General features: G+C 44.4%; 1 protein-coding gene across 4 annotated transcripts in view; it reads right to left on the bottom strand.

Annotated features, from left to right (window-relative positions):
* LOC132828331 (transcription factor SOX-13-like) overlaps positions 1-13,013 on the bottom strand; it is a 201,683-nt gene that overhangs the window by 61,230 nt on the left and 127,440 nt on the right. For all 4 annotated transcript variants that reach the window (XM_060845347.1, XM_060845344.1, XM_060845345.1 and 1 more), the window contains 2 exons: positions 8,721-8,946; positions 1,709-1,811 (listed from right to left, as the gene is read on the bottom strand). In XM_060845347.1, the coding sequence (XP_060701330.1) occupies positions 1,709-1,811; positions 8,721-8,945 (328 nt within the window). In that variant the 5' untranslated portion in view covers position 8,946. The remainder of the gene's footprint in view (positions 1-1,708; positions 1,812-8,720; positions 8,947-13,013) is intronic.

Consider the following 13,013-nt stretch of genomic DNA (forward strand, 5'->3'; position numbering starts at 1 on the left):
CTCTCTGTTTTTTATCTTTCTCTTCAGTTATTAAATGTTTGGGCCACATGGTGATCTGCCAGTCTGTCTTCAAAAACAGATCGCTTACTTTCCACTGTCATTCCTTCAGTATTCCCCTGACGTGTGACGGCAAGTAAATAACATAAGAAACAGGATGAGGCCATTTGATCCCTCATGGTTGTTCTACCTTCATTCACGGCTGTTCTGCAGCTCAACATTATATACCTTGCCTTTGCTCCATGTCTCAATACTTCCTGAGAACAAACATTGATAAACCTCAGATTAAAACTTCACAACTTAATCCATTAATCGCACCGTGTATTGGTGTTGACTTTTTGAAAGAGTTGATGTGCTTGGTTCCACACCCTGCCTTGTGTCTGCATCCTTACAAAGTCCCTCAGACAAGGACCTGCCTGACAACCCATTGAAATTATTCATGAAACTAGCTTTTCCAGGTAAAGTATTCCACATCCCAAAAACTAAATATTTTGTCAGCAATTTTACATTCACAGCCTCTGCTGGAAGGAATAGAATCATAGAGATGTATAGCACAGACACAGACCCCTCGGTCCAACTCGCCCATGACAACCAGATGTCCTAAATCAATCTACCCCCATTTGCTGGCATTTGGCCCATATTCCTCTATACCCTTCCTATTCATATACACATCCAGATGGTTTTTAAATGTTGTAATTGTACCAGCCTTCAACACTTCCTCTGGGAGCTTGTCCCATACACGCACCACCCTCTGGGTGAAGTATTTGCCCATTAGGTCCCTTTTAAATCTTTCTCCTCTCACCCTAAACCTATGCTCTCCAGTTTTGGATGCCCCTACCATAGGGATAAGACCTTGGCTATTCACCCTATCCATGCCCCTCATGATTTTATAAACCTCCCTTAACCTCTGATGCTCCAGGGAAAATAGATCCAGCCTATTCAACGCTTTTCTCTATCTCCTATCCAGTGCTCTCATCTAGAAATCTTCTATTACATCAGATTGTAAAACACTGAGTTCCAAAGAGAACAGTCCTAAGTTTTCCAGCCATTATTCCCAACATCAATCCAGCTGATTCCACACTCCAAGTTTAGAACTGATGGTGTAACCCTGGCCTGACTTAGCTGTGGATTCCTCTACAAACCATCTCTAGGCAGTTATGAAGGACAGGGCTGAACAAAAAATAAGAAGGAGTAACCAGTCATCCAAGGCCAGTGTCCTAATGGCTGATTATAGAGCAGCAGTGTGAGAGATGTTGGAGTTAAACACCTGCTCTGGTCTATGGACCAATTAATTGTGCAAGTAACGCTATTATCCAACAGAGTCTGGTAAGGGTTACCAGAGACCAAACCATGAAGCAGGTAATGATTATGTGTTAATTAAGGGGTAATTGGATAAGAGCCGGTTGTAGTTTTTTATGTATATTTATTTTGTACACAAATAGGAACTGAGTAATTGATGTTTTAGAGTTTTCCGACATGTCACATGGAACAAAACTCTGATGACAAATGTATATGCCTGAACTGTCTCACCAATTGTTAGTCTCTAGTGTCTATCAAGCAACACCTAAGCAGTAGGGAGGGAAGGAAAGAGAGAAAGATGATCTTTCCTGCAACTCTGGAGCCCAATGCAAATCAGTTTTTAAACCCAGGTGTGAAATCTAGATCAGCGTTCCAGCTCATGATGTTGGTCTCTGGTTGTGGATATACTCACCTTCAGTTAGGTTCTTACTAAAATCTATTCTTTCCAAGTTGCTTAGGGTATTTGTGAATTTACTGTGATCCTGTTGCCCTTCCTCCCTTGGTGAAGATGAAGCCTGGATATAAATGTAAAAAAAACTCAGTTAGTTTCCACTTGTCAAGACACAGTGTTCTGTACAACACACATACTACACCAAGTTCCCAATAACTAACAAGAGCAGCAAACAGATTCACAGGTGATTGTTGGAAGGGGAAATACATTCAATTTGAAGCTCTCTTTCCCCTCCTCCCCCCACCCCCTAAATTTTGTACCAATATAATATTCACCAACAGTAAAGGACACTGAAACCCAATGCTAAAAGTTACTAACTGATGAGACTTCCAATAAAGTAGTCTCATACTTGGCTGAGACACTATAGAGAAAAAGTGAGGACTGCACACACTGGAGGGCCAGAGTCGAAAAGTATGGTGTTGGATAAACACAGGAGGTCAGGCAGCATCCGAAAAGCAGGAGAGTCGATGTTTCGGGCATAAGCCCTTCATCAGGAATGTCCTGAAACGTCAACTCTCTTCCTTGTCGGATGCTGCCTGGCCTGCTGTGTTTTTCCAGCACTATACTTTTCGACTCAGCACCTTCTTTCTGGAAGTACAAAATCTTGAGGATCAAGAATATTTTGACTATTGTATCACTAAAACAATTGCAACGGCTGTGTCAGGGAGAGGACAAGGAAGAGAAGAGAGAGAAAGAGGAAGTGTCTAGTTATCCACGTATAATGTGCTTAAAGGTCAAAATGTTCTTTGCCTCCATAATATCACACATTTTTCCATCCAAAAGGTTAAGTTTGCCTGATTACAGAAGGGACTTCAAACAAATTTCCACAGTACGCAACATTCCACGGTTTGTGAGGTTGATGCCGTTTAGCAGTGAACAGAGAAAAAAAAATCATGAAAGCAGTTAATTCCAGGGAGTCCTCACAAAATTGTACGGGCATTCGACATTATTTACCGAAGCACTAAGCATTTTTGCCTCAAAGTAAAGCCACGGACACGGAATGATATTGTTTTAATTGAACCAAGGTCTTTAAATCACTCCAAAAGTTTGTACACATTTTGTATTTCAAACTGGCTTATTCATGAGCAGGAAAGGCGCAATCCAGCTACTACACAATCAGAAAATGTTCAGCAGGTCAGGTAACATCCATGGAGAGAGAGAAGGAGAGTTAATGGGTGGAAACAAAACATGCTGGAAGTCACAGCAGGTCAGGCAGCATCTGTGGAGAGAGTAAGTTAAGGCTTTGAGTCTAGATGACTTCATCCGAGTTAATGTGTGGACTCTTGTGTGCAACCCCCCTCCCCAGCCCCCAGCAAGGGAGTTTGATGGTGGGAGGGAGCAGGGTGGTATTTGAAATGCCACTTCATGCAGTCTATAGCAGGAAGGTCTGTGGAAACAATTCTCATTCCAGTGACCACTGAGGCCCCTAAGTGGGCAATTAACACCCACTAGATTCTCTGTCCACAGTAACAACTTAACTTGTGTATAACACTTCCTGTTTTATTTCTGACTTCCGTCATTTGCATGGTTTTATTTTTAAATCTATGTGAATCATTTCTGGAACCTTGCTAGAATGCACTCGAGGTGTATTAATACCATTAATCTCCATGTTCTAAAAAAGAATAGAGACACTGGAGATGGTGTAAAAAATATTTCTCACCATGATGCTGGAACTGAGAAATATCAGGAAAGATTGGACAGACTGGGACTTCTGTCTTTAAAAATTGAAAATCGAAATATGACTTGATAGAAATCTTTAAGATACGAATGGATTTGATTGGGTAGAAGTTAAGGTGATGTCACCCAATAAATGGGAAAAACTACAACAGAGGGGATATAAAGTCACTAATAAACTGACTGGGCGTTCAGGAGATTGCTCTTCACCCAGAGCATAGAAATGTGAAGTTTGCCAGCACAAAGACTAGTTGAATCAAACAGTGCAGCTGCAAGAAGGACAAACCTCGAAGGGAGAAAGTGAGGACCGTAAATGCTGGAGCTCAAAGCAAGAGTTTGGTGCTGGAAAAGCACAGCAGGTCAGGCAGCATCTGAGGAGCAGGGGAATCGACTGTTTCAGGCATAATCCTTCCTGATGAAAGGCTTATGCCCGAAACGTTGATTCTCCTGCCCCTTGAGTGCTCCCTGACTGGCTGTGCTTTTCCAGCACCACACTCTCAAACCTGTACGGGAGAATGGAATAGGAAGAGAACATGTCGACAGCATTAAACAAAGAGGAGTTTGTGAGAGCACAGACACCACTATGAAGCAGTTGGGCTGAATGGCCATTGTAATGCTATAACTAGTACCTTAAGTGGCTACTTAATTCCCCTTAAGGGACTTCAGTCTGCTACTTCTCTTACTAACACAGCAGCGAGTTGGAAGGTGTCAGATGTCTGTGTAGGGAGTGTGATGAGTTTATTTGTGGGCTCTCAGGGTGGGGTCACTTGTTCAAAAGCACTTGGCACCTGAACAAGAAACAAGACAATGGAAAGGGAAGGATCCGTTCAGAGCCACTCCACCTCCTTTGCTGCTAAGTCCTTCTCTCCTCGCCTCTGCCCAGCTACCCTCTCCACACCATCACTCACCTGTGCCTTGGGCCCCCACTCTGTTTGAGACTTCTGGTGGTTGTAGTACCAGCAACAGCCACACCTCCCCGTGGCTGCTGGGTAAGAGGAGCAGCCAGCTTCTGATTGGGCTGTTTGACACCCTGCCTTCGGGTTCTTTGATCCTTTTTGTTTCAGAGGGTGTGGAGGTTGGGGTGGGAGGAGTGTTGGGGTGGGAGGAGTGGTGGGGTGTCTCGCTGGCTCTCCAGCTGCAACTGACACCCCCATCGCCTTCATAACATTCTGCCCAACATCCCAGGTCAATGAACCTTTGTCAGAGCAAAAGGGAATAAGAGTTGCAAGTGGTTTTCAACAAGTACAGAGGCAGGGGAGAAAGGAGAAGTGAGAAAGTACAAAAGGGAAGCTCTGTGAAAGGGGGTGGGGAAGGATGGATTAATTTATCTCTCTTCACGTGACTCATTCCTTTGCCTTGTGCCACCATTCTATCATTTAATCTCTCCCACCTTGCTCTCTATATATTTCTGTAACCTTCATCACCTCCCAATACATGGCCTGTTTAAATCACCCATTAATTGCATTAGAGAGTCAGTAAACCTATTCAAGTGGGTGTCAAAGATCCACTAACACCTTCAGCTGCTCATCAGTAAAAAATAATTTCCTTTAAACAACCACCTAAATTCTCTGCTAGCCTCACATTATGCACATTGATGGACAATTTCCAGGGAATGCACAAAGCTTGAGAGGTTACAAGTGACTGGGGGGGTATAAAGAATGGGAATTTAATATATCAAGATACATGGACACCTTCTCAAGGCAAGTCGTATTCATTCAGCTATCTCTAAATCATCCAGGAAATAGCAAGACAATTCACAAAATAGGATCTTCAGGCAACTTACAACAAAGTCATGGTTCCAGTGTATCGACCAAACTAAAACTAATTTTTCTTTACTCTTTCATGAGATGGGGGGTGTTGCTGACTAGACTAGCATTTACTGCTGGGCTCTAATCACCTTTGAAAAGGTGGTGGTGAGGCACTTTCTTGAACCATGCAGTCCATACGGTGGTGCACGCACACAATATGTTGTTAGGGAGGGGAGAGGGGTGCCAGGATTTTGGCCCTGCAGCAGTGACAAAGCTGTCAGGATGCGGTCGTAGTTGCAGGAGACTCTGCAGGTGATGGTGGTTCTCCCATGCAGTCACTGTTAAAGAGTGAGTGGCGAGTTGCCGCAATGCATCTTGTAGATGGGAGACACTGCTGACACTATGCATTGTTAATGGAGGGAGTGAATGTTGAAGGTGGTGGATGGGGTGCCAATCAAACATTTGTCCTGGAACATGTGAAACATCGAGTGTTGTTAGGGCTGCACCAATCCAGTCGAATGGGGAGTATTCCAACACATTCCTGACTTGTGCCTCGTGAATTGCCTTTGGGGAATGACAAGGAGAGTTATTCAGTGAAAGATTCTCAGTCACTGACTTGCTCTTATACCCTGTATTTATGCAGTTGATCCTGTTGAGGTTCTGATCAATGGTATTCCCCAGAATGTGATAGACAACAGGAGATAAAGTGATAATGATATTTTACGTATCAGACACAGTACACAAGGAAGGTAAACAGTGATGAAATGTCATTGACCTCAAAGGCCTACCCTGCTTTCTCTCCATTGGTGCAGCTCAACTAATGTACAGTATTTCCTCCATGGGAGACTGGTTAGTAAGGTTAGATATCACAGAATACAGGGAGAACTAGTCATTTGGATACAGAACTGGCTCAAAGGTAGAAGACAGAAGGTGGTGGAGGAAGGTTATTTTTCAGACTGGAGGCCTGTGACCAGTAGAGTACCACAAGGATCGTGCTGGGTCCACTTTTTTTCATCATTTATATAAATGGTTTGGAGGTGAGCATAGGTTTGTAGTAAGTTAGTAAGTTTGCAGGTGACACCAAAATTGAAGGTGTAGTGGACAGCAAAGAAGGTTAACTCAGATTACAACAGGATCTTGATCAGATGGGCCAATGGGCTGAGACATGGCAGACTGAGTTTAATTCAGAAAAATGCAAGATGCTGCATTTTGGGAAAGCAAATCTTTGCAGGACTTATACACTTAATGGTAAGGTCCTAGGGAGTGTTGCTGAACAAAGAGACCTTGGAGTACAGTTTCATAGCTCCTTGCAGGTGGAGTTGCAGGTCGATAGGATAGTGAAGAACGCTTTTGGTACCTTTCCTTTATTGGTCAGAGTATTGAGTACAGGAGTTGGGAGGTCATGTTGCAGCTGTACAGGACATTGGTTAGGCCACTGTTGGAATATTGCATGAAATTCTGGTCTCCTTCCTATCGGAAAGATGTTGTGAAACTTGAAAGGGTTCAGAAAAGACTTACAAGGATGTTGTCAGGGTTGGAAGATTTGAGCTTTACAGTGAGGCTGAACAGGCTGGGGCTGTTTTCCCTGGAGTGTCGGAGGCTGATGGCTAACCTTATAGAGGTTTATAAAATCATGAGGGGCATGGATAGGATAAATGGACGAAGTCTATTTCCTGGAGTGGGGGAGTCCAGAACTAGAGGGCATAGGTTTAGGGTGAGAGGGGAAAGATATGAAAGAGACCTAAAGGGGCAACTTTTTCACGCAGAGGATGGTATATGAATAGGAAGGGTTTGGAGGGATATGGGATGGGTGCTGGCAGGTGGGACTAGATTGGGTTGGGGTATCTGGTCGACATGGACGGGTTGGACCGAAGGGTCTGTTTCCGTGCTGTACATCTCTGTGGCTCCAATTTTTTAATGTGAATCTTTTCTGGAATATACTTTAAGTACTCTGAGGAACATTAATCTCCATGTTGTAAGAAGAGCATAAAGACACTGGAAATGGTGCAAACATTATTTCTTAGAATGATGCCAGAACTGAGCGGTAGCAAGGAAGATTGGCCATGTTGGGCTTTTTGTCTTAAGAAAACAATGAAACTGAAAAGTGACCCAACAGAGAGGTTTCTAAGATATGGAATGGTTTGATAGGAATTCAAGATATGTTTCCACTTATGACCAATGTTAGAACAAGGGAACATAAATATAACATGTCACTAATAAATCAAACAGTTCAGGAGATATCTCTTTGCCCAGAACACTGAGAAATGTGGAACTTGCTCCCACAAGGAATGGGTGAGTCAAATATTACAGGGGCATTATGGGCAAACTTGACAAATATGTTAAGGGAGAATGGAATTGAAGATTTGACTTCAATTCAATGGAATTCAGACTTGCTTCAGCATGAACAGTACCATGAAGCAGTTGGGCTGAATGGCCCATTTCAGTGGTGTATTTTGCAAACTTATATTTCCACCAATGGCATTGCCTCTACTTTTAAGAGATATTTTGGGGCAGGGTGGCACAATAACTCAGTGCCACAACGGCATAATGATTAGTGGCTAGCACTTCTGCCTCACAGCAGTATGAGGAGTTTGCACATTCTCCCCATGTCTGCATGGGTTTCCTCCGGTTGCTCCAGATTCTCCCACAGTCCAAAGATATGCAGGTTAGGGTGGATTGGCCATTCTAAATTGTCCATAGTGTTTAGTGATGTGTAGGCTAGGTGGGTTAGCCATGGGAAATGTGGGGTAATAGGAATAAGGTTGAGAGGGTGGGAAGAGTGGGTCTGGGTGGGATGATCTTCAGAGGGTTAGTGTGGATTTGATGGGTGCAATGGCCTGTGGGGATTTTATGATTCACCCCCCCCCCCCCGCCCCCGTCCCTCCACTCAACAGACTCTGGAATTACAAAGCATATGGAGGTACTGGGTGGGACAGCAAAAATATTGGTCAGAGCATTGAGTACAGGAGTTGGGAGGTCATGTTGCAGCTGTACAGGACACTGGTTAGGTCACTTTTGGAATATTGCGTGCAATTCTGGTCTCCCTATCAGAAGGATGATGTTGTGAAACTGTAAAGAGTTCAGAAAAGATTAACAAGGATGTTGCCAGGGTTGAACGATTTGAGCTATAGGGAGAGGCTGAATAGGCTGGCAGAGGAAGTGGTGGAGACTGGTATAATGACAACATTTGAACCACATCTGGATGGGTATATGAATGGAAGGGTTTAGAGAGATATTGGCCCCAAGTACTGGCAAATGAAATGAGATTAGGTTAGGATATCTGGTTGGCCTGGATGAGTTGGACCAAAGGGTCGGTTTCCGTGCTGTACATCTCTATGACTGGGCAGTATGTATGTAGTCTCTCCTTTCAGCTTCTTCGTTTTGATCATGAATGCATCAGCGACAGCCTGTAAGTTATGGGAATCTGACCAAACCCTCTGGTTTCTGGACGTTTACCAGATGCTCATTCACGGGTGAGGAAAGATGGACCTCACTTGGAGTCAACTCCTGTCACTGAGTTGGATTCGACGAGAAGCCGCAGGCTCACTTACATGCGTTTGCTTCACGACCCCTGACCTCTCGAAGTCCGAGGTCTCTCTCCCAGGCGCTGCCTTGCTCGGGAGCTTGTCGGAGTGAGGATTGCTGGGAAATGACATACTGAGCGACCCGTAACCACTCCGTTCCTCCTCCACCTCCTCCACTTTCACCTGGTCGTGGACCATGATTACGTCACCATTCACGTCCATACAACAAGAAGCCAGCTGCCGTGTGGACATTCTGTGAGGCATGGATGGGTGGGCGAGAACAGAGTAAAAGTAGAAAATTTAACACGCGTTCACTTTTAAATCAAAGCTCAACCCCCTGCAAAAGAAAGTAATGAAAAGTTAAACAAGTGATGGAATCTGAGGAGGTGGGAGCAGGGAGCTATCACATGTCTAACCATGAGAACAGAGAGGGGAGAAAAAGGGCTTTAATTTAAGGAGTTCACCCCATGCATTAGGAACAACTGTCTCCAAAGTGGTGCACCAAGGACACTTGCCTCGAAATCTCTACAAACCCTAACAGCTAAGGCAAGAAAATGCTTCTTTCTCCGAATCCACAGGCATCGCCACAAATCTCTCGGAGACGAGGTTTTCTGTAAGCGAGTAGCTGTCCAGCAGACCGAGAACAAAATGGATTTTTTGTCAGGAACACACAAGCCCATTCTGCACTCAACAAAAGCGAATATTGGATTCATCTCTTCACAGATAAGAGAGAGAGAGAGCCCACGTGATTCACCCAGAATGAATGGTGCGTGGAGAGTCGGGGGTGGGGAGCAGTGGGAAATCAGGAGCACTGCGTGGAAAATGGACACGCAGAGAGATTTCTGGCGACTGTAATATTTGCTGCAAACAAAAAGTAACTCAAATAATTCCACCTACAAGTCAAACAGCTCTCGGTGAAGTGGCGGTTAGGGCAGCTCCAAACAAAAAAGGTAGTGAAACAACAGAATGTGTTTTGTAATGGAAAGAGAATGGAGTGAACTGGGGACGAGAGGAAGTGCAACAATGGGCCTCAAGACAAAAGGAATCAAACAAAAAGGGAAATGTGACAAGAGGACAATAGCATACTGTTTGTTCCGTCATTCCTGCTTTCAGGGAGCAGGTTTATCTCTCTTTCCTTCCCGTTCCAAAGCCTCCTGTTTGGATTTCATCATATCTTGTTTCCTTTCAACAGATTTCTTTGTCCACTGGACTGGATTTAATCTGTGATCGAGTTAATGCGAGTTTTAATTTAAGCTCTTGTGTGACTCAACAGTAATCACAGAATTGAAGTCAACCATTAACTCTTTCATTGCTTCATAACATCTCGGTGAGTATTCAGGATTACGGAACTACAGAAATTGCAACTCCTCGACACACCGAAAGCCCAGTCCCCTTTTTAATAATTAAAGCTCCATTTTGAAAGCTTCCCCCACAGTTTCGGCTCTATGGAGATCTTGAGAATCACTTCTGCCTGTGGATCCTCCCCATGCCTCTCCCTTTGCTTTAAAACCTCAGAACCCCTTTTGCTTGTTCCAGTATCTTCTTGGGTGGCTTGGTATGAACATTCGCCTGACAGTCGCTTGCGATGTGCCTTGGATGGCTTGCTCTGTTTAAAAAAAAATGGTGCTATATAAATGCAGGCTGCTGTTGCCAATGCTGGGCTGTTTCTAAAAAAAACTGGAGAGACATTTGGCTGCAAAACCCCTCACTCATCCAATTTTCATAAACAATTGTTAATTGATGACTTAACACATTAAGATTCCATATTAAAGCCTTCATCAGGACCTCACAGATAGTGAAGGACTAAGCTGGAGTGGTTAAAGAAATGAGCAGCTAAGTGCCTCACAGTCGCCCTGTAAGCAGCAGTTAGATAAACCAACATGAATCTGCTTCAGTAATGTCAGTGGAGGAACAAATGGTTGCTAAGGAAGCCTGCTTCTTCAATCAACAAGATTACCTCCACCTCAACTCCATGGTCCCACTCCATTAACCTATGTAATGCTTCAGAATTGGGGCAGCACGGTGGCTCGGTGGTTCTCACAGCGCCAGGGACCTGGGTTCAATTCCTGTCTCGAGTGACTGTCTGTGTGAAGTTTGGACATTCTCCCTGTGTCTGTGTGGGTTTGCTCCGGTTTCCTCCCACAGTCCAAAGATGTGCAGGTTAGGTGAATTGGCCATGCTAAATTGCCCATAGTGTTAGGTGCATTAGTTAGGGGTAAATACAGGGTGGGGGAATGGGTGTGGCTGGGTTGCTCTTCGGAGGGTTGGTGTGGACTTGTTGGGCCAAAGGGCCTGTTGCCATATTGTAGGAAATATAAACTCTATTGATAAATGCTTTGCCTACAGTCGGTGACTGAGTAGCTCCCAGTCTCTGAACCTGCAAATTCCAAAAACTTGCCACCCTTTTAGTGGAAAGATTTCTCCTCTACTCTCCAAAGTAGCTGACCCCTTATTTTGAGAATGTGACCTAATGGTCTCCATTCTGCAGACAAGGAAACATTGTCTACTTTGTCAGGTCCCTTTAAATGTTTCAGCTAGATCGTGTCTCATTAATTCCATAGTTCCCTTCAGTTTAAAGTCTACTTAATTCCTCCAGGAATGTGATAAAGCCATTCCAGGAAAGTGGCTGGTGAACTTTTGTTGCAAGCCCTCCAGGGCAAGTATGTCCATATCTGAGGTAAGGAGACCAAAACTGCACACAATTCTCCAGGTGTGGCCTCACGAATGTGCTGTATAATTGTAGTATGATCTCTCTCTCCACTCATCTACGTTAATGCCTCTACAACTAACGCAACACACCATTCATCTTCCTGTGAGGGCGGCTGTAGGATCTTGAATAACCACTCGAAGGTCATTCCATCCAACCAAGGAACCTCTAACAGTGCAGCACTCTGTTAGTGCTGCACTCAAGAACGTAACTCAGACTGAAACTTAACCCCCCTGGATCAGGGTTTGACTCTAACTGAAGACTGCAAGGGACCTGGGTCAACACACAAAAACTTGGTAAGGAATCAAAATCAAATGTTTCAAGAAAACAAAAACATCCATTGCAGTTAATTCCAGCAGCCAGGAGAAAGTGTGAATGGTAAGTGACCCAGATTTGCCCTCTCACACTGGAAAATGTAAGAAAAAAAATTGGGATGCCAATAGTTATTTTGGCAATTACCATTACAAATTCAAAAGCACCACCACAATGCCAGTTTGCATAGCAACCGAACAGCACCGAACCCATTTACAAAAGAGATCAAAGTGAAAATCAGACTCCACATCACTGAAGTAGGACAGCCATTGCACAAGGCTTTTAGATTTCTCGAGAATGGTAGGATGCTTTAATACTTTGTGTAAGACAGCCCAGCTGGCTGGAGGTTACCAAGACAACGATTCCAGCCTTGGTGTGTGTGTGGTCACTCTGGGCAGCTGAACATGTGGCTGAGGAGTGAATGTGGGTGACCATAATTCAGACATTTTTCAGCCAGGTGAATCAAGTGCCCATTAGGTGCCAACAGAAGCAGTCGCAAGTTCTCAGACAACCAAGTTACGCTCATTCCACGGACAATGAAAATTGTTCGGGCAGGATTTGCCTTGCTTTTTGTGTTCAGGACATACCTGGGCAAATTTTCCAATTGTTGGATAGATGCCGGTGTTGTAACTGCACTGGAAGAGATGAAGCGTGTGGTGCTGGAAAAGCACAGCCGGTCAGGCAGCATCTGAGGAGCAGGAGAATTGACGTTTCAGGCATAAGCCCTTCGTTAGGAATACTCGAAATGACGACTCTCCTGCTTCTCGGATGCTGCCTGACCAACTGTGCTTTTCCAGCACTACACTCTTGGATTCTGACCTCCAGCACTTGCAGACCTTACTTTCTCCTCCTCTGCACTTGGCAAGGGGAACAGCAAATTCTGGAACACAAGTCTTCAGTACTATTGCCGGAATGTTGTCAGGGTTCACAGCCTTTGCAGTATCCAGTGGCTCCAACTGTTTTTTGACGTCATGATCAGATTGAAAATGAGTTCTGACAGGAGACACACAAGCACACTGCCAGTGATGGCTGACAGATTGGATGGGAATGGACCAAACTCAGGCTGGAGTGTGGGAATCACAATTCTGTCCGCTAACGCTGCAAACGTACCACATGGAATTAGCCTGCATTAAAACCAGTCGTGAGTGAAGGAAGGGCCCAAACCACAATAATTAGCAACCTCCCTCACAGAGCTAATAAAAGCAATGTGTGTGGGAAACGGAACTGTCCCACTGGTATCATCATAATGATCAAGCAAATACCGAGCTCTGCAGTTAAGGCAAAAGGGAAAAATTGAGATT

Source organism: Hemiscyllium ocellatum, chromosome 26 (assembly GCF_020745735.1).
Source record: "Hemiscyllium ocellatum isolate sHemOce1 chromosome 26, sHemOce1.pat.X.cur, whole genome shotgun sequence".
Lineage (NCBI taxonomy): Eukaryota > Metazoa > Chordata > Chondrichthyes > Orectolobiformes > Hemiscylliidae > Hemiscyllium > Hemiscyllium ocellatum.